General features: G+C 30.9%; 1 protein-coding gene across 3 annotated transcripts in view; it reads left to right on the forward strand.

Annotated features, from left to right (window-relative positions):
• Nucleotides 1–21,074, forward strand: part of LOC119612223 — a 185,628-nt gene that overhangs the window by 113,055 nt on the left and 51,499 nt on the right. For all 3 annotated transcript variants that reach the window (XM_037967979.1, XM_037967994.1, XM_037967986.1), the window contains 5 exons: nt 17,715–17,827; nt 17,894–18,474; nt 18,541–20,130; nt 20,192–20,324; nt 20,604–20,923. In XM_037967979.1, coding sequence (XP_037823907.1) covers nt 17,715–17,827; nt 17,894–18,474; nt 18,541–20,130; nt 20,192–20,324; nt 20,604–20,923 — 2,737 coding nt within the window. The remainder of the gene's footprint in view (nt 1–17,714; nt 17,828–17,893; nt 18,475–18,540; nt 20,131–20,191; nt 20,325–20,603; nt 20,924–21,074) is intronic.

Genomic DNA, 21,074 nt, shown 5'->3' on the forward strand with positions numbered 1-21,074 from the left:
CCTCCTAGGACAAGCCCATAACTAGTCACATAGCTAATTCCATGGCTAGTAAACGCAGGAAATGATAGGTAAGTCTACTAGGACCGCGAACTGCAAGATAATGGGTCGTAAAGTCACTAGTTCTGGACTATCACCCTCCCAACTGCATAATCGTGGGCCTGTATCTTTTTATATACCCTACACCACTTTAGTGGGGAATTTATATCTTAAAGTACCAATCGGCTTAGAATAATTAGAATAATTTTCTGAGTCGATGAAGCTATGTCCGTCTGTCACCCAGCCCTCATACGACAGAACCCCTCGAAAAGAGCCTTTGACCTCATAATTATGTTAAATATACCTGTATCTCGATGAAAATCGACACCTTGCCAAATTTTATAAAGATCGGGCCTCATTTGACCCTAGCTCCCATACAAAGTCCCCTTCAGAATATGACTTGAATGTCCAAAATTCACATATTAACACTAATATCGTGATGAATTTCAGCACAAATAAATATTATATAAATCTAATCACAACGTTTTATTGGTATCGGTACATATGCATCTAGCCCCAATATAAACCCTCTTTCAGAAAATTAGTTTTTTGTTCATAAATTGCTTAAATGTATCGGAAACAAGATTATATATTGAAGATAAATATTTTATTATTAAAAATAAATCACATTTAATTTTTGTAACTGGTATCATATGATCGGCAACGCCCGACTATACTTTCTTACTTGTTTAGCTTACAATAAGGGTCCAGTTTATGAACCCAAGTGATGCATTTACAATATTGTAAACTAATTATCTTATATATTTTCTCCAAAAATTCCTTTAAAAATAGCTTTTTTTAAAATCTATAACTGAATAATAGAGAGTTAATATAATATTTTTATTGTTGTCAGTTCTTAATTCAAGTGATTTCTGACAAATCATAATCAGAAATAGTAAAAAAATATTTACAAATTTTGAAAACAGTGTAAATTAATCCATAAAGAACTCGTATACCAAACTAAAAAACGACGTACTTACAAAAAAATGTGTGTGTGTGTGTTTCTAGGGATACGAATCTCCTAACATCAGTGTTATTGTATGTAGAATAACAGAGAACAAAAGCCCATAATGGTTTATAATGTTTATTAATTCATGTCGAAATAACATTAAAATAGGATTTACGACTCCATATACAAAATAAGTCACACACAATGACATACAAAAACACATACAAATTACCACTTAATCCTGGATACTTAACGCACGCACACACAAAACCCACAAATACATTAAACTATTCTCTATATGCCACTTCAAACTACATAGACTAGTTCTATTAAAAGGCCCATGCGGAAGAGCGGAAAGAGAATGGTGGCCAGTTAGCAGAGAAATATACAAACTAACGTTGATTGAAGGCGGTAAAAATGTTGAGTCTATTATCTAGAAATTTATTTCAACTACAAGTAGTTGTTGCTGTAACCTTAACAAAGAAAGTTGAAAATTAGTTTTAGTTTGTGTAGTTGCTATTTAGAGTCATTCATACATATGTATGTGGAAATAAGAATCCACAATAAACAAAGAAATGAAAAGTGAAATATAGCTACTCATATTTGCCAACACTGGGGTGATAAAGGTAATAAAAACGTGTAAATTGCTTGAAGTATTAAAGCCGGGTTATTTGTATGTTGTTGTTTAATAAAAACCAAAAAAGTAAAGAAAAGAAAACGACAACGTAGCAAATATTGTTTGTAATACAAGAAATTACAAATTAAAAGAATCTGCAGGTTTGAAATGGTGTCATTTACACACATGTGAATGTGTTCTTTATACGCACACATACAAAATATTATTTTTTTTAATAAGTGTTTTTATACGTATACGTGTGTGTATATATGTTAGTATTGAAACTTGCACGTATCAAGGTAAATCGTTAAGTTCATATGTATAAAAGTAATATTTACATACATAAATACATATGTATGTGTGTGTAAATCCTGTGTGGGCGGCTTGCACAGAATGCGTGTTTAAATTTGTAGATTTGTGGCATTTAAGGTGTACGTATGTATTTATGTATGCATGTGTTATTAACGCATTGTTTACCTGTTTTCTTTACACTGACAAGCCAATGAACACGATTTTGTTAAACTGAAACGGAATATGTAATTAAAAAAGGGCTGTGTATATGTTACATAAAATGGTAATAAATATACATAGAGAATAAATAGCCCTTAAATAGGTTATTTTAGCTTTTAATAAAATGTCCTGGAATTTGTAGCAAAGTTATTTAATTGTTTTAAAAAATCTACAATAATATGAAAAGTGAAGTGAGTGCTTAAATTTAAAATAATGTTAATTTAGGCGAAACTGAAATCAAGTACGAATCGGGCTCAAATCAAGACTACAATTCTTTAAAAAATCACATAATTTTTTTGCTAAAGAACTTTTCTCTAAAATATTCTAAATTTGAAAAAAAGCAGAAATCAGGCTTAACTTAAGAAAACAATTATTAAAATAAACTCTTTTGGTATCATTTTAATTTTGATTATACTTAAATCAATCTTATTTAATCTCAAAAAGCTAAACAAAACCGACATTTTAAAAATAAGTAAATTGATAATTTTGTACTTGAATCAAGTATTTTGTACTTGTTTTAAGAAAAGCCATACTTACCTTATTTCCGGCACTGCTTCTGATTGGCTTGAGTATAGATTATCTTTAGTAATGCAGACTGTAGAAGTCAGAAACTCTTGATGTTCTGGGCATGAGAATACTGTGTGACGTTCGCTGGACCAAACACATATTTCAAGTGTCGAAAGAAGCATTCAAGTGTCTCGGTTTTCTTCACTCCAGGGTTGGGGGATAATGACTACGTTATCAATTACAATTACATTTGAAGTAATTGTAATTGAAGCTTTACCAATTACAATTACTTGTAATTGAAGTTTTTCCAATTAAAATTATTTGTAATTATAGTTGAAGTTTTGAATTACAATTACTTGTAATTGAAGAATTTCCAATTACAATTACTTGTAATTGTGAATTTTGTTCCTTATAAATACATGTAATTTGTAATTAGTAATACCTTAATGGCAATTACAAGTAATTTTAATTGAAAACTTCAATTACAATTACAAGTAATTGTATTTGGCAAAACTTCAATTACAATTACAAATTATTGTTATTGGTTATTGGTCAATTACACATTACAAGTAATTGTAATTGGAAAACTTCAATTACAATTACAAGTAATTGTAATTGACTATGTAATGAATTACTTTGTGTGATCATTACCCCCATGCCTGCTTTACTCCCTCTGACCTCCTTACTATCTATACCACCTACATCCGACCTAAAATGGAATACAACTCTCATGTATGGGCCGGCGCTTCAAAGTCTATTTTGGGGCTACTCGACCGCGTACAGGAGAGGGCGAAGGTACTTATCGGTGACAATAGGTTCTCCAACTATATTGATTCACAGGACCATCGTCGCAATATGGGGTGCGTTACACTGTTCTATCGATACTGCTATGGAATGTGTTCTTATGAAATTAGGGAACTTGTTCCCGAAACCCACATATTCACACGCAACACACGATATTCTCATTTGTGGTCGATTGACCAGTGGATCGCACAATGCACCACAGAGAGAATTCGTTCTCTAGTCGTACTGTCCGTATGTGGAACAAACTTTCCCCAGAAGTCTTTCCTGTCACTTGTAATGTGGGTAGGTTTAAATCGAATGTCCACAAACACTACTCCGCCTATACTCCCTCCAATAACCTATTTTCCTAGTTCCATCACAATGCACTACATGAGTAGGGGTCATACCCTAAGTGCTGGTTCTAACAAAAAAAAAAAAAAAAAATGCAGACTGCTAGCAACACAAGTCATGGATAATTTCTGTATTCCCTTGATTAACCATTCACTATTGAGGAGTCTTGGTCTATCCCACCATTATGATATAAAAATGACATGGGGATGATGATTTCGTCAACACAGAACCCAATTAAGAAAATTAGTGAACTTATTCTTTTAAAAATTAAGATCAGTGATGAAACAATGCCAAAAATTTTCAGGACTGCATTAACAGCCTGTTTTTCTAAAACAATTTAGTTCTCACACTAACATTTCATTTTATTACGATCAAGTTTAAAATTAGGTTTTTATAAAACATTTGAAAGTTTTCGTTTAAAAATGTCTAAAATGAAATGAGCTTTTTCTATCGTAACAGCACATTATTGCCTACGTATTTCATTTCTGAAATTTTAAATATTTTTTCATGTAGTAATAAGGTGTTTGGTGTTAACCCAAAAATATAAACAAAAATAAAATAATTTTACAAAAAAAAAAATGAAATTATAAAAAATGTTTTTTTGAAAACAACATGAAACTTGTATGCAATGTCTCAAGAAATTTAAAGGTTTGTATTGCAAATTGTATTCAGGTTCAAGTGGCCACATATTATTTCGTATTTTGGTATAATTTTCGTTGTTTTATGGACAAACGAAAGGCCTTTGCCTATCGTCTATTTCTGACTTTTCATTCGTTTATTGCGAACGAATTCATTTTCTAAAAACCAAAAATATATGGAAAAATAAAGCTCTTTCATTGCCACTCACATGAAAATATATTTTTTCGTTACAAAAACGTAAAGCCAATTTCGTTCGTTATTTTTAAGAACGAAGACAAATTTTCATTTTAGAAAAACAGGCTGTAAGAGAGCTCGGGTTATGCATCACAATGAATAGAAGAATAGACTGTTATTTGGAAACTCTGCTAGTCATACATATAACTAGATATTAAACTCAGACTGGGCTTATTTAGTATATTGAACATTTTAGGATCACTAGAATAATCTTGGTAGAGCACACTACTTAAACGTGCTACGAAACATTACATATTTATTTACTCTTTTCTAACTAACCTAAATGTTTTATTTCAATTCTTTATTATTTGCGTGAATTGCTGTCATTAAGCAAAAAATTTTAATTTTTCGATTTCACGCTTAACTTTTCCTAAGTCCTAAAATACTTATGGAAACGGCTTCAGGCAATTTAAGAGCCCTTTAAAAATTTTCAGAGTATGTAATCATCAGGTAGTAAAGTTTCACAATTTTACTTATACAGTCATATTTTCATGTTTACAGATGAGTGTTTGAGTATAAACTTTACATAAGTACATACATAACCCTGCAAACATTTTATATCTAGGAAGTCACTAAAAAGTATCATGTGCGCCAACAAATGGCTCTCTAAACATAATCTGTTGGAAAGAATATTTTCCTTTAAAAGCACTTTCTATTATTGTATTATTTTACAAATATTTATTGGGTTTACACCTGTAGACCTTTTGTGTTAAAGACCTGGTCGGTTGTACGTTTGTGTGTGTGTGTTTTTACGTGAGCCTTTAGGTTAAATATTTGCTTACACTGCTGTTGTTTCGTGATAATGCCACATTTTGTTACTACCATCATATGTTTGTTTGTATTGTGTTAATGGTACTTTCAGTGGCTGTTTGGTTTTTCGGTTATTTTTAAAATAATAACCAATAAAAAGAACGGGGAAAATTGGAAAAACAAAGTATGTAAATGTAAAAGTGAAACCACAGCAGTGACCATAATGCTCATTATAATTACAAAATTATAATTAGCAAACTGTGAAATAAACCAAACAGTATGGTTTGCATAAGTGGGTTATTGTTTACTGTAAAACTTAATAACTAACAATTAAAAGGGTCGAAATTGGATGAAATTTTGATGAAAAATTTACTTATATAGGGGTATTACTTATTAGTATTACTGTAAATAATATTTATACAGTTGTTTATTAATTTTAAAATAAAAACAGCAAAATATTATTTAATAATATAGGACTTCCATCTATTTATTAGTTCTTATAGATGCCATCTATCATTTTACTCAATTCTTAATCTCCTTCGTAATGTCACAGATAATCTTTAAAAATATTGGTAAACTTTCTTTAGTATTAGTGTAGTTTCCTTTAAAACTTTTCCTTTAATATTACGTATATATTAACATATCTGTAAAAGGAAATGTAAACGCCACTTGAGGAGATGAAAAAAAAGATAAATATTTTTCCTGTATTTTTGTATGAAGAAACTTCCTTGTTCTACCTTTTCTGTTGACTCTTACATATTATTTCTTCTACCGTTACAAAGATCTTTATTTCACATTGAAAACTTTTGAAACTTTTTAAATCAGTTTTTATATTCAACAAAAACTAGTTTTACTTACTCCTGCCAGTTTTCTTCTTGATGTTAAATTTATGACAGTTTGTTTTATTTTTCCATAGTAAGTCGTTTTAAAGTATAAAAACAAAAATATGTTTTTATACTTTAGTTTGCAGTTTTATTGTTAGGACAACCAAATGATAATGTATGGCAAATAAAATTTAATTAAAATGTTTTTTTTTTTTTTTTTTTTTGTTGAAAATACAAAAATAAACTTATATATTAAAATAATAGTAATAAAAAAGAGCTATAAAAATAAACATTTCAATGCAGTATATATTTTTGTATGGAGTATGGTTTTTGGATATGATTACAATGTTAATTGAAAACAAACAAATAAACAGACGGACAGACATGGCTAGATCGTCTTAGAATTTAATAAGGACCTAGAATATATATACTTTTGTAGGTCTATGTCCAATATTTCGATGTGTTACAAACAGAATGGCAAAATCAATATACCGCCATCTTTTTTGATGGTGGGTATAAAAAAGCCCTTTTAAGTCTAAGTTCTAGCATGTTTTTAATAAAAATTTACATTTCGAACTTTCACTGCTATGAAGAACAAACAATGTTAACAGTAAGACTCTGTTTATCGATTAGGAAATATGTATATTGTGTGGAGCAGTTTCATTATAAATAAAATGATCACAAAGCATAGACATGAATAACTTAGAAAATAAATTGTAATCTGTTTTTAATGAATCTAGTCTAGTAAAGAACTTGTTCAGCTTTTTGTCAAGATACGGGAATATTAAACATAAATATGAGCCTAAAAGCTCTATTCGGGGGATTCAGTTGATCATTCGACCTGTAGTTTGATAACAAGGAGCCAGATGAAATAATGACTGATCTCAACTATTTTCAATAGGCTTTGTCACAGGGACAATTGAAGATCATGTACCAAATTTCATTAAATTATCTTCAAAACTGTGACCTAGTTTGATTACAAGGTTTACATGGACGGACGGACATAGCTAAATTTAGTCAGGTGTAATATTATTATGCGTTACAAATATCAGCACCTCAACACTAAAGTGATGTAGGGTGTAATAACTATACAATAAAAAATTTACATTTATGTATGTCGGTACAAAGAAAAAACCCAGTACCAGCTCTTATAAAACACCTACGTATTTTTCATAAGAAACCCATATATTGACCCAGTGTGCAATATTTTTATAATAAGAAATTTTAATTTTATATATGTAAATAAAATGCTTTGAATCTACTATTATTACGGAGCGTATGAGTTATTTATATTATATTATTTGATATTTAGCATACGCCTTTGGGATTACGCACTTGCTATTAAACACATTACTCATACGTTCATATTAAAAAATTAGAAAGATACACTTAAACAAAAAAATATAGAAACAAAAACAAAACTTTATTTTCTGATAAACAAATTTAAATTAAATTTTTTACCATAAAATACAAACAAATTTAAATAATATTTCTAACTATAAAATAATAAAATTTATTCTATTTAAAAAAGATAATTAATTGGTTCAATTAAAAATAAATAAAATAATAAAAATAAAATTTAAAAATTACCAAATAATAACAACTTTTCTCTGCACTTTTTTCTTTCCGTTTTTTCTCTTTCTCTCTTTTTTATGCCTGTGTATGTATGTGTGTGTGTGTGTGCGTGAACACAATTACAACAACTCGTACTACTACAACAAAATACATTAAATTAAATGTCATATTAACATCTATACCATTTGAAAAAAATACTACTAAACAATTACAACTACTACTACAACAACATCCATCAACTTATCGTTTATATCATAATAACAACAATAAACAAACCACTACCAATACTTGCACTTTTAATGACTCCTGTTTTCTCATATGTTTTCTATTTTATTGGCATCTCTCTCAACTTTTCATTCTTTTATATTTCATTTACACTCTGATGGGATCACGCACTTGAAAATATTTTAATGCCCTTTTAACCTATTTAAAATGATGGAAAAAATTAAATATTTTTTTGGTGGAAAAACCACCACATGTTGGAATTTTATTTAACTCTGTGTGGTTGATATTTTCCCCTTTGGTGTGTATGAATGTTCGTTTGTTTGCTTATTTACCTTTATGGAGATTAGGCTATTACGTGCCGAATTGTTGTCGTTGAGACGTAAAGGAGCTTTAAAAATTGGCGGTGGTTTAATTGGTAATGGTAGTAGTGGCGGTGTTAGTAGTAGTATTAGTACAACAACCACAACATATGATGGTTCACCATTAGTATTACAACAACAACAACAGCAGCAGCAACAATATCCCACACAACAGCAGCAGCAACAGATAGAACAACAACAATATCAACAACAGCAGCAACAACAACAATATCAACTAGAACAAAATAATCACAATTTACCCGCTCATCCACTACTTAACGAATCGAATCGTCATTGTGCCCGCTGTAATACCGAACTGGGACGCATTACAAATCGTGGTGCACCCTGTCGCGTTTGTAAATTGCGAGTTTGCAAGGCTTGTCGAGAATTTACCACACGCACTACCGATTGGGTTTGTGTAGTTTGTCATAAACAAATGTAAGCAACATGTCATAATTGTATTCTACCAAATTATTTGATATTTTATTCGTTTTTCTTTTTAAGTTGATTTACGAAGTTTATTTGTTGTTGTATGTATGTGTTGAGTATCGCATGATTGGATTTTAATATTTTAGTAAATATTTGTGTGTAGATAGTTATTGTAAATGTCAATTATTTTGACCCAGAGATTTTGTTAATGCCTGTTATCCCAACAAAACATTTACCCTAGAAAAATGTTGAACAAATATTATAAAATTTTAGTAATTTTCAGGAAAATTTTTTAAATTATATTCCTTACATAATGTAGTAATTTTTCGTTTTGATGTTTACCTTTATCTTGTTATGGCGTAAAAGATTTTTTAATAATATTCTTGATTTGGTTGCTAAAAGATTTGATCCATTTTCCCTAGAGACTATACACAGAGGGAAAAAGAAATATACACGCCTCTTACCAAATTGACACCAAACTGTTTATAATTTTTCATTACCATCCGTTGTCAAAGTATATACATACGTTCGACAACACTATGTAATGTTGACAACCAATCCGTTGCCAATAGTGAGCTTACCACGTTTTTTAATGTGTATGTGTATAAAATTTAGATTTCGACGACGAGTTGTTGCAATTTTGTCTAAATTCTTCAAAACTTTTAATCTGTATTGAGGTTTGTAATGCACAGAAATACCCTTCACCCAAAACCACTCCCCTGCAAACATTATTTAAGTATATGATCCGTTTAGTTTAGTGAAGACATGGACCAAGTTCTTTTTTTGCATACAGGTCCATTGTTGCATTATGTATATAAAATACTAAATGAATCATGTACTCCAATAACGTTTTCAAGAGAATAATTTCGAGGCTATTCTGATGTAAAGCATGTGGATCTTACATAGGGCAACGAAAGCTTTGATCATGAAGCAGTGATCTTTGAAATTAGCTCATCCAATAGCTAATCTTTTCACCATTATATTTCCTGCATGTTGGAAAATTGCAAATGTAATGCCAAAAAGAAAGAGGCTAACAACCCTGAAAATTTTTTTCTACACTGTCCAAAGTTCTGAAAAGTATTGTAAACTGATCTTTTTTTCTCGATTTATATTTGGTTACCTAGGATGGACAAAACGCGAATAACTTAAAAAAATCAAGCAAATCATACTTCTAGGGGTTGGAGGCAAGACTAAATCACGGACCGATTTCAATAATTTTAACATGGAAGCAAATTTTAACGAATTACATATTTTTAAAATTACAATCTTTTGTTTCATACATTTCTTTTTAATGGACATACGACATAGAAAACAAAGCATACTTTTAGGTTAACATAAAATATTTGCTACAAAATGTTTAAAATTTAAATAAAATGTCGTAAAGTTTTATTTAATATATTTTATACTCATTAAAAATTTCCACTTGTAAATTCAACCGACAGCCATCAGTAAAATGTCTGTGTAATGTGTTTCATTTTTTTCTCATTTGTATGTCATTGAGTCTTCACTGACAATTTTTTATAAAAAAATAACAAGAAAAACTTTGATATTTACACTTTCTATATGTTTATAAAATGTTGTTATTGCTGCTGCTACTTTGGTAAATTTTTAATGCAATTTATTTGTTACATTGTTTGAAAAAAACAACAACATAAAAAAGTTATTTGTTTGTTACATATTTTTCTGTTGTTAAATTGTCAATGTTGTGCGGTGATGTGTCATTCAACCCTTCAAACCAAAAAGACATATTCATACACATTTTCATTTCACCAAAAATGCAGTTTACTAACACAAATGAAACAAATCAACATATAAAAACTTATTTTATGTATGTATGTGTGTGTATGTGTATTTGAAAACTTTTACCTTTTCTGTTTTTTATATGAATATCACACTTTCATTTCTCAGTGTATTTGTGTATAAATTCTTATTTGTTTGTAATTTGTACGTGTGTGTTGTTTTTTTTTTTAATAGTTTCCCCAGCTATACAAATTGTTCGATTTGTATGCAAAACTTTAAATGTCTCTGTTATTTTTTTTTTTTTTTCAAATTTATTTGTAAAGCTTTCATTGGAAAATACTATTTGCGTTTTGTAAGTGCGTGTGTGTGTGTGTTGCTTGTAATATTTGTTTCAAAACTTAACAGATTATTCTGAAATACATATTTGTAAATGGAAAATTTGCATAAATTTATTTATGTGAAGTTTGTTTTACTTTCTTTTGACATTTTAAAATAGCACTATTTTATATGAAAAGGTGAAAAACAATTTAAATTTATTATTTAAGAAATTAAAAGTTTATATTAATTTTAAAATATTAAAGAAGTCACATGTTATTTATAAAGTTATATAAAAGTACATATAAGTGTGGCACAGTACTTTATATTTAATAAATACTTTGGATTATATAAGATGAGATTTATAATTTTTCTCAAAGAAAGCAGATGATTATGATCAAAGCTATTAACTATTAATACGACAACAACCCGTATTGAACCCCATATACAAAACATTAATCATTGACCTCATGATTTATTATACATAATACTTACTTAAACCAACAAATATTCGCCTTACTAAACCCTTTCAAAACTTTTAAGTTTGTATACTCCACACTTCTATAGTAGGAGAGCATAATGTGTCTGTGTTGGTGTTTTTAATGAACAGAAATTCCCTTCAAAAAGTTTTGCACTACATGATCCATTTAGTTTACCCAAAACAACACCCCTGCAAACATTATTGGAGTATAAGATCCATTTAGTAGTCCTAGGTAATGAAGACATCGACCAAGTTCTTTTTTTGCAAACAGGTCCATTCATGCATTATGAATTAGCTCATCCATCAGCTAAACTTTTCAGCATTATATTTCCTGTATATTGGAAAACTGCAAATGTAATGCCAAAAAGGGAGTGGCTAACAAGCCTGAAAATTTGTTCTACACTCTCCAAAGTTATGGAAAGTATGGTAAACTACGATCTTGTTAAACATTTAGAGTCCAACAATTTACTTAATGATCACCAGTACCGTCGCTCTATGGGAGAACTGCTAGCTTTCTTTTGGATAAATAGTGTCGTTTTATCCACCATGTTGACAAAAGTAAAATGGTGGCTTTAGATATATTCAAGGGTGTGGCATCATGCACTTTTTTCAAAACTAATTGCTTTTGGTGTTGATAATTACTTTTCTCGATTTATATCGTGATTTCTCAGATATTTTTCTATACAAGTACTTATAGACGGAATCTCACCACTGCAAGGCTCCCTCCTTAATGGCCTTCTATGTTAAACATCCGACACATGCCAGACCCTTTGGAGTTTGGACCAATGAGTCAACATACATATGAATGATTCACTTAATCAACTTCCAATAGTAATCTTTTAATAGGGACGTGAAAATGGGGGATGCGTTTTACAGTTCCATCGATATTACACTGGACTGTGTTCCTCTGAAGTTATTGAACTCATTCCCTATATTTGTAGGACTTTGCGCAATACTCGCCTAACGTCAGGAATACACCTATTTGTAGTCGATTAGCCAGTGGATCGCACTTAGGGAGAAAAAATCCGTTCATTAGACATACAGTCTGTATGTGGAACACAATTCCACCTGATTTTTCCCCGTCACTTGCAATGTAAGTAGATTTAAATCGAAAGTTCACAAGCCCCAATTTTTGCCTTAAGGAATATCAATCGCTTGGAATCGGCGGAATTGATCGATATATGTAATTTGAAGTAGTTTTGCACAAACGTTTCCTTTCGACCAAGGAGTTAGTTTATGGAAACTGGTAAAAATCAGTCTACTATTTCACCTAGCTTCATACAACTGGACTCTCGGCTTAGAGCTTTTAAGCTCAAAATTGTGTTAAAAACAAAAATGAGTTATGTCAGTCCTCAAGTAAATAAGCGATATAACAAATTACAACTTCCGTCAATGTTATCCATCAGTTAAACATTTATAAAAATCTTAAACTACCACAACAAATTAACATTGCAATTTAAACAAAACTTGTGCTATGTTTTTAAACAAAAAACAAAAAACGTTTTGTGTGATTTCATACAATAAAATAAACATTTATCATTAGAAATATTTACGTCCAACGAAATTTTATTGTTGGTGTCTGTTTGTCTATTTTAAATTGTGATTTAGCAACACGTGTTTGTAAACCATCCCATTGCAATCCATAAAAGTTAACACTAATAAAAAATCGAGTGTGTGTTTGGGTTTTAACGCAAAACAAAAAAGTTCATTGTTAATTAGACAAGATCATGATGTCAAGTACACGCTTTGCTTTTATACATAAATACTAGCATACCCTGGGTGCTTCGCTACCCTAACTTAAATTAAATACATACAAAATTTTGTTTACTTTTATAGAAAATTAAAATTGATTAAACATTTTTTTAATGTTTCAGTTTTATACGTTCAATATCACGTGTTTTATTAGTTAGTTTTATTCATTTACCTTCCACATTATAGAAAATTTCGAAAGTACTATTTGAAAAAAGTACTATAAAATACCCCTAACAGATTATCATTTAATCAAAAATTTTATGTTTCTGTGTTCAATATTATATACAATTCAAAAAATATAATTTTAATGAATGAAAAAGTACCAAAAGTCCCTTTCAGTAGATTCTCATTTACTAAGGTCCCTACATTTTAAATTTTATTTTCAATATCGTAAAAATATCAAAAATTACCATCGGAAAAACGAAAAAAAAAAAAAACAAAAATCTCTCTTAATAAATTCTCATTTAATAAGGGCCGTGTGTTCCGGTTAACCATTATAAAGAATCTAAAATGTACCATTTGAAGAATAAAAAATTACCAAATAGTTCTCACTTACAGAATATTATTCAGTATGTTAAAATTAATGTTCCTAGGTTGAATATTTTAGAAAATTAAAAAAGTACCATTTATGAGTTAAAAAGTACTAAAAAGAAGACCGTGTATGTTTAATAATCATGTGTTTTGAATACATATTAAAGAACATACAAAGAGTATCATTTGAAGAAAGAAAAAGTACCAAAAGTGGAATAAATTTTACCTAAGTGGAAAGTACTAATAAAAAGTTTACAATTTTTCCCCTTTTCGCTTAGAAATATACTTTTTTGAGATTTAAGTTTACAAAATGTTCCGTATTTAAATCTATATATCACAGATAAAACTCAAACTATTCAAATCTGCATTCATTTGTTCCAGCTTTCAAAAAGTACCAAAAAATTTACTCGAATTTGGTCCTATATAGGCCTTAGTACTCGAATTCCAAAATAATATACCAACAGCTTATTTTGTGTGAGTAAAAAAACTACTTTTTCAAATTTTATAAAAATTGGCTCAATGAGTTTGAATAAAATTAAATTTCCCGTTTTTCTCCTTTTTGGTACTTTTTTCCCCAGTGAAATAGCAAAAATTTTATTACAATAAATATTACAGAGTTAGTCCGTAATTTAATAGGAATAATTCAATAAACCGAAAAAGTTTTCTTAATGTGCTAAAAAAAGTACCATAAATACAGTTTTCTCCCTTTTACACCCAAAAAGGACTGAATTTTAAAAAAGTACGAAACAGGTTTCTCATAATTTTGGGAGATGTATCCAAAATATTTATAAAAATTTTATTATGTTAATTAGTTCAAAAGTTATAAAGGACCACAAAAGGTACCAAAATAACATTTGTTACACATTTTTACCCCTTAAAAGTACGAATTTCACAAAAGTACCCATCTGATCATTTTAAGAGTAGATACAGGTGCATTTAAAGTTTTTCTTGTATCACTAATATTAGGTAAGATAATTAAGAAAACCTGTTTTACCCGTTTTTTCCCTTTTTTAAATGCACATTTTCAAAAATCCCTCCTTAGTGGATATACATAACCAAAAACACATCTACTGACAAAAGTTCATGATTCTAGGATCAGCAGTTTTGGCTGTGCGATAATGAATCAGTCAGTCAGTAAAGTTACTCTTTTATATATATATAATATAGTTTATGTATTGGTACATTTTATTTAATTATTATTGTTGTAATTTATAAATTTTATGTGAAGTAATTTTGTCATTTTAAGGTGTAAATTATGACTACGTCTATAAAATCTTACAAAATCAAGTCTGTTATAAATTTAAATTAATAAAATTCAAATAATAACAAAGAATGTTAAATGTGGCTATAATTTAAATACATATACATACATGTTGACTTCAATTTGAATACTATTCGATCACTTTAATTTATATAAAATATAATTTTTTCCATTAGTTCGAGACAGTCACCCCGAACTGCAGGGCAACACATATGTTAGTAAATATTGTTATTAATATGTATAATCAATTTTAGAATTAAATACAAAATCTCATTTAACACTATCTGATTCTTATTCTAAACTATATTTAAATTGTTTGTATACAATATATTGTAAACAATCATTTATAATAAGATTTTATGATTATACAGATAATTATTCAAGTATCGATTACCACATAACCAATAGATTTAATTATATTAAGTATAATTTATCGTTAACCATTTAATATCAATGATTTGAGATTAATCAGAATTCAATTTAAACTCCGTCCGTCTTTCCGTGATCATTATGTTTAAAGCACATGATGGAATTGATTCGATAACACCAAAAAGTCTGTAATTCGTATTCTAATATTAACGAAATTTTGTAGGAATAGACATCAGTAGATTAAGTCACCCAAATTAATTTTTTTTAAATACACATGGTAAACATAATTGGAACCTCTAAACATTTTAGAAGTTTTGCATAAGGCATGTTGCCCTTTAGGTCAAAGTTTTGACATACAAATTAGATTAATCCGAAATTTAAAATTCCACTTAAATTAGGACCATATGTACCATACTAAAGTTTTAGTGCCGTTACCTTAATCGTGTAGGGTATTTCCTAAATCTTTCCAAATTTTTGCACATTTATTATTTAAGAAATTTATTCAATCCAACCTAACTATTTACTGGGAAAGCTAATTTAATTATTAAGAAAATTAGTTGGGCTAAATGAAATGCTAACATCACCCACAATAATGTGAACACAAGTGCAGCCCACATTAGAAGAATTAAAAGTAAATTTCCAAATATCAAAATTTTCTATGAATTTTTCACAGGCAAATTAATGCTACTTATTGAAAATGATGTACATTTCGACAAGAACTAAATCATAAAATATTTCATGTAAAAATATCAAAAGCCAAAATTGGTTAGTCTGAACAAATGCAATTATTAAGAGCAGCAATATGTGTATTTAGCACTTGTTGAAATGTTTGTTTGTGTTTGCTATTAACGAAGAATAATATAAACTGTATTTGGTTTGGGGGCGATTATTACCCTGCAGTTCGAAAAGTCGAACTATTAATAGTGGATTATAAAATCGCAAAATTTCGTATCTACTTTTTATAACTTTAGACGTAGTGGACCGATTTGGGTGATTTTAAATACCAACTTTCTAGGATAATAATGAATATTTTATCGGAATTTCCTTTATACTAATGTATATACTTTGTTGGGAATTAATATTGCATTAAAACTGTCGGGTATTTGTGTAAATGTATGCATGTCGAATTTTATTAAATAGAATGAAGGTGCTTAATTCCAACCCATAAAGTGTTGGCGTATTATAAATGTACTTACTCCCAAATATAGAAGTATTCCTACTATCTAATATAAACAGTGAGAGACAAAACAAATCGAACTTAAAGAAAACCCCAATATATAAAATGAAACATATCAATATGCATACATAGAGGGAAAAAGAAATATACACGCCTGGTACCAAATTGTCACCAAACTGTTTATCATTTTTCAATAACATCCATTGTCAAACTATGACAACACTATGTAATGTTGACAATATTGCAACAATTCGTTGTTGAAATCTAAATTTTATACACATCCGTTGTCTAAATGGCCCAATTAATTAATAATATAGCCTATTGACAACGATTTCAGTCAAATTTGAAGAAAATCGGTCCAGCCACTCGGGCGTGATTATGGAACAAATAAACAAGTTGGATATTAGGATTATTAATTCGTTTAGTTCCTGGTCTGATCATTACTAGTTATGCATATTTAGGATAATATTTAATATATCTCAACTTTTTATTCTAAACTCTAAGCGTTTATAAGATCTGTTTAAAAAAATATTTATAAATATTTTTTCAATCACTGTAGTCAATTTTGTATATTTCGTTCAAAGTTCTGGTAAAGTTTATTTGAAGAATTATAAGAAATATAAACATCTTACAAATTTATGAATGAAGTCTGTAAAATGTTTATTATTTAACTCTTAATTTCAATAATTAGATACATATTTACATTAATATACATACATATACATATATGTATGTGTGTATTTGCTGATGATGATGTGCAAATGTTTCTAATGTTAATAAATGAGATGTTGTTAATGTATCTAAATCTGTCTGATTGACTGTTTTAGAGCGTGTGTGTGCGTAAGTTTAAATCTATGATTGCATGTTTTGGCATTACAAATTGTTGCTGTTTGTTACTTTGGCTTATTAGCATCGACAACAACAACAATGCATCTCTACCATACAGTCAATTGCTGTTGGCTTTAAGTTCATTTTGTCTGAAAACCCAAAAATGATATTGGGTTGGTTTGTTAATAAATTACACTCGCATTTATGTATTTAATTTATTTTAAACGTTTAAATGTGTATTCCTATGTATATGTGTCTGTCTGTATAGATGTATTTTGTAAAATTTTCAACGGATGTTTGGTTTGTTTTGTCAGTTTATTACTCGCATGATTTCATGCTGTCATTTCGCATAGAGATTTCATATCAAACGCAGCTTAAGTTTAAGCAGAAAACATCTAATTTTTTACAAATGAAAAAATAGACATTATGTTTTCATTTTTAATATTTAAATGCAACTGTTTTTCAACTTGCAGGGAAATACAAGCAGCTTCAACAGATTGGCTAAAAGGATCCTGTGGCGCCGTAGATCATTTACCCACCAGTGACGTTTTGAGGAAAAGTATACGACGTTCTTGGACCATATCCAGTAAGCATAAAACTCTCATAATATTACTCAACATTACTTTAATTGTGTTTATTTTATATTCATTAGATCCCGAGGACGATCCCAATAATCCAAACGCTCAAAATCCTGTTGCCGACAATCTTTATCCGCAGCAGCAAAATCTCATTGAAGCTCAATCAGCTGGTAGTTATCCCTCTTTGGATGTTCGCCATCATCCACAACATAATCTGCATCATCAGCCCTCGTTGCATCGCAATCATCCCATTATTAACTATAATACGGGAAGTGCCATAACAATTAGTGCTATAGGAGTTAATTCGTCGGGTTCATCGTCAGCCTATCACGTGAATCCTCAACGTCGTGTCTTACGTCAGTCTACTTTACCCACATCTCTAGCAAATAATGATCCCAATCTCAGTGGTAGTGGTTCGAATTTAGAAAATTATAATAGTGTTAATCTTACTGCCCCCACATCTCCACATCAAATGCAAAAGGGCCCGTTATATCCAACGGCCTATAATAGTGAAGATATTATTAATATTGAAACAAGTGATTGTGATAATTACATACAACAGCCGCAGAAGACACCAGCTCAAATTACGCAACAGCAGACCCAACCACAGCAAACAGCAGGACAACCCACACCACCTACGCATCATCGTTTACAGGTAAGTTTGTATCATGTAATTTCTCTTGTAAAACGTTTAGTAAAATGTGTAAATTATTAATATCAGGTGCGTCGACAATCAACTTTACCGGCAAATCCATGCCAACCACCGATGTATTTGTCAACATCGCCCAATCGCGGTTACAGCCGCTCACCCGAACGTTCTCCAGGAGAACAACGCTATCCACCATTTATACGACAAACTTCCTTTCCTTGTAATCTTATTGAGCCTGGTCAAAGCCAAGGGCAACAAATGCATTTAGGCAGTTCGCCACCTACCGCCTATCCCTCACCCATGCATCGTGGAAAAATGTTGCCACAAACCACAAATTTCCAAACGCCTCCACAACAACAATCAACACAGCCCTATGAGCACCAGCCATCACAATCATCCACCGATGAATTGGAGTATGCTCCTACTATACCTAAGGCCAGAATGATGCGCCAAGCTACACTACCAAATCCCGATCAACATGTTAAACTTTTGCCCACATCTCCACCCAAACGTCAGACATCTCCACAGTTCCGACGTTCGCCCGAATTCATGCGCCAGCAAACATTACCAAATCCAGAGGCTTTCAATAGCAACTCCTTGACAGTACATGGGCCGAATTCCGGGTCTCAAAAATTCCTACCCATCTCTCCGAGGCAAAAGCAAAACTTTCTCTTTCCCAATGTACAAAATCCTCGACCATTTTTGTCGCAACAAAATGTTCCAGCCGTTGGAGTATCGGATCCCACAGTGGTAGGTACGGCCGAACATTATTCCAGTAGTCAAAGTGTTAATATACATCACAATCGTGATCATTCCAAGATGATTAAGGTACGCAGTCACAGCAATGAGGAATATTCCATTACCAAGACCCATCATACAGAATCTCGACGTCTATTGCCAGAAATACCAACAGCTGGTCGTTCCATGAGTCGTTCGCCCAGCCGTCTGGTAAGACAAGATTGTTTGAAGGAAAACTCTATGATAGGGCATCCAACAGATAGTCATGTACGTACATTCGGCGAGGCCAAGCAACAGTTTCACCAATTTCAAAATGTCACCGAAGAAGAAGACACACGCCCCGAGTATGTGGACTATTTTGGAGATAGTACCAGTAGCTTTCTGGAATCGGATGAAGTACAATATGAGAAAACTTACAATACTGGCTTTAGTAGTGAGCCGCGCATTATTTATAACGATGGTTCCGATGATGGCAGCTATCAACCTTATCAAAGACCCATGGTGCATAGTGCTGAAAATATGTTGACTCACGATCAAAATTATGGTTATTATAATACAGATGCCAATAGTTCATTGGCACAACATTCTTTGGGCCCAAGTTTAACAGCTGGCGGTGGTGCTTTGCCCCGTACACCCCTTATGCACAATCGCTTAAGACGTAGACAATCTAGAGATTTGCAGATACCACAAGAAGAATTTTCTCAACTGCAAGCAGCTGCAGGACAAAATGTTGAAAATGTATCAACATCTGGAGCAGGTGTGATGACACAAAATGATAATGCTACGGCGACCGTAGAAGAAAAATCTCACGATCGACCTAAGCCAGAACAAATGCGCTCAATATCTGAGGATTCGGGAGCTAAATCAAATGTACCCAAGCCTACGACCAGACGATCCTTATCTCATCCCGAAAAGGATACACAGGTTTGAAATTAGATTTTTTATTAGATATTTGTGATTTGATTGTCATATTTTGCTTTTTTAGGCTCCCAAGAAACAAGAACCCACTAAAATACCCAGTCCTAAACCTTTGGCTGATCTTTTTGATAAAACACGACCCAACACTAAAATACCAACGCCGAGACGACGTAATAGCAAAGGTGCCGAAAATGAAGATGGTAAGTTGTAACTTAGTTGTCGGTTTTGTTCTCTCTTTGAGAATATGTGGGAAGAGAAATGTAGAAGTTTTCTCTATAACATAAGTGTTTTAAACATCATTTTAATCTATCCAATATACGAATTGGATAAATAAGATTGAGATATAGGACTGAAAATCCATCCTGCATAACTCTGCTATTCATTATCTACTCTTTCTTTGTCACAACCTTTCGATAAACAAAACATTTCAATTTATAATTAAGATCTTAATTTGTTATGTTTACTAACTTCCGTTTTAGGTGCCAACTTAAAATCTTATCTAAACGAAAGAAGAAATTCCGATTTAAGCACGAAAACGAATAAAAAACCAAACGATGACAAACAACAACAACAGCAAAATGAGTTTAATTTAGATACAAAAGATAAAACAACAGCAAACCAACAATATACAACTACAGACAAATATCAACAATCCAATAGGAAATCCCCCAGAGGAGACGAAAACAAATCAAGCAATGCTGCCTCAAAGGACCCAGATGATGACGATGATGATGCTGCTGCTGACAATGACAATGATGCCGCTAATAATAGAACAGAGACAAATGCTCAAATCTCAAAGGTGAGCTGAATCCAAAAGCCACACAAACAAAAAATAAAAAGTTGAAATTTAAGAATTGGAGAATGTTATAAAGGACTTGCTTACATTGTTGAATCTGCCAGGCTACAAGACAAATGTGGCAACTAGATACTGCCAGAGTAGAAGCAAAAGA

The sequence above is a fragment of the Lucilia sericata genome, unplaced genomic scaffold (genome assembly GCF_015586225.1).
Source record: "Lucilia sericata isolate MDLA Ls3-8-SP2 unplaced genomic scaffold, ASM1558622v1 Contig000034F_arrow, whole genome shotgun sequence".
Taxonomy (NCBI): domain Eukaryota; kingdom Metazoa; phylum Arthropoda; class Insecta; order Diptera; family Calliphoridae; genus Lucilia; species Lucilia sericata.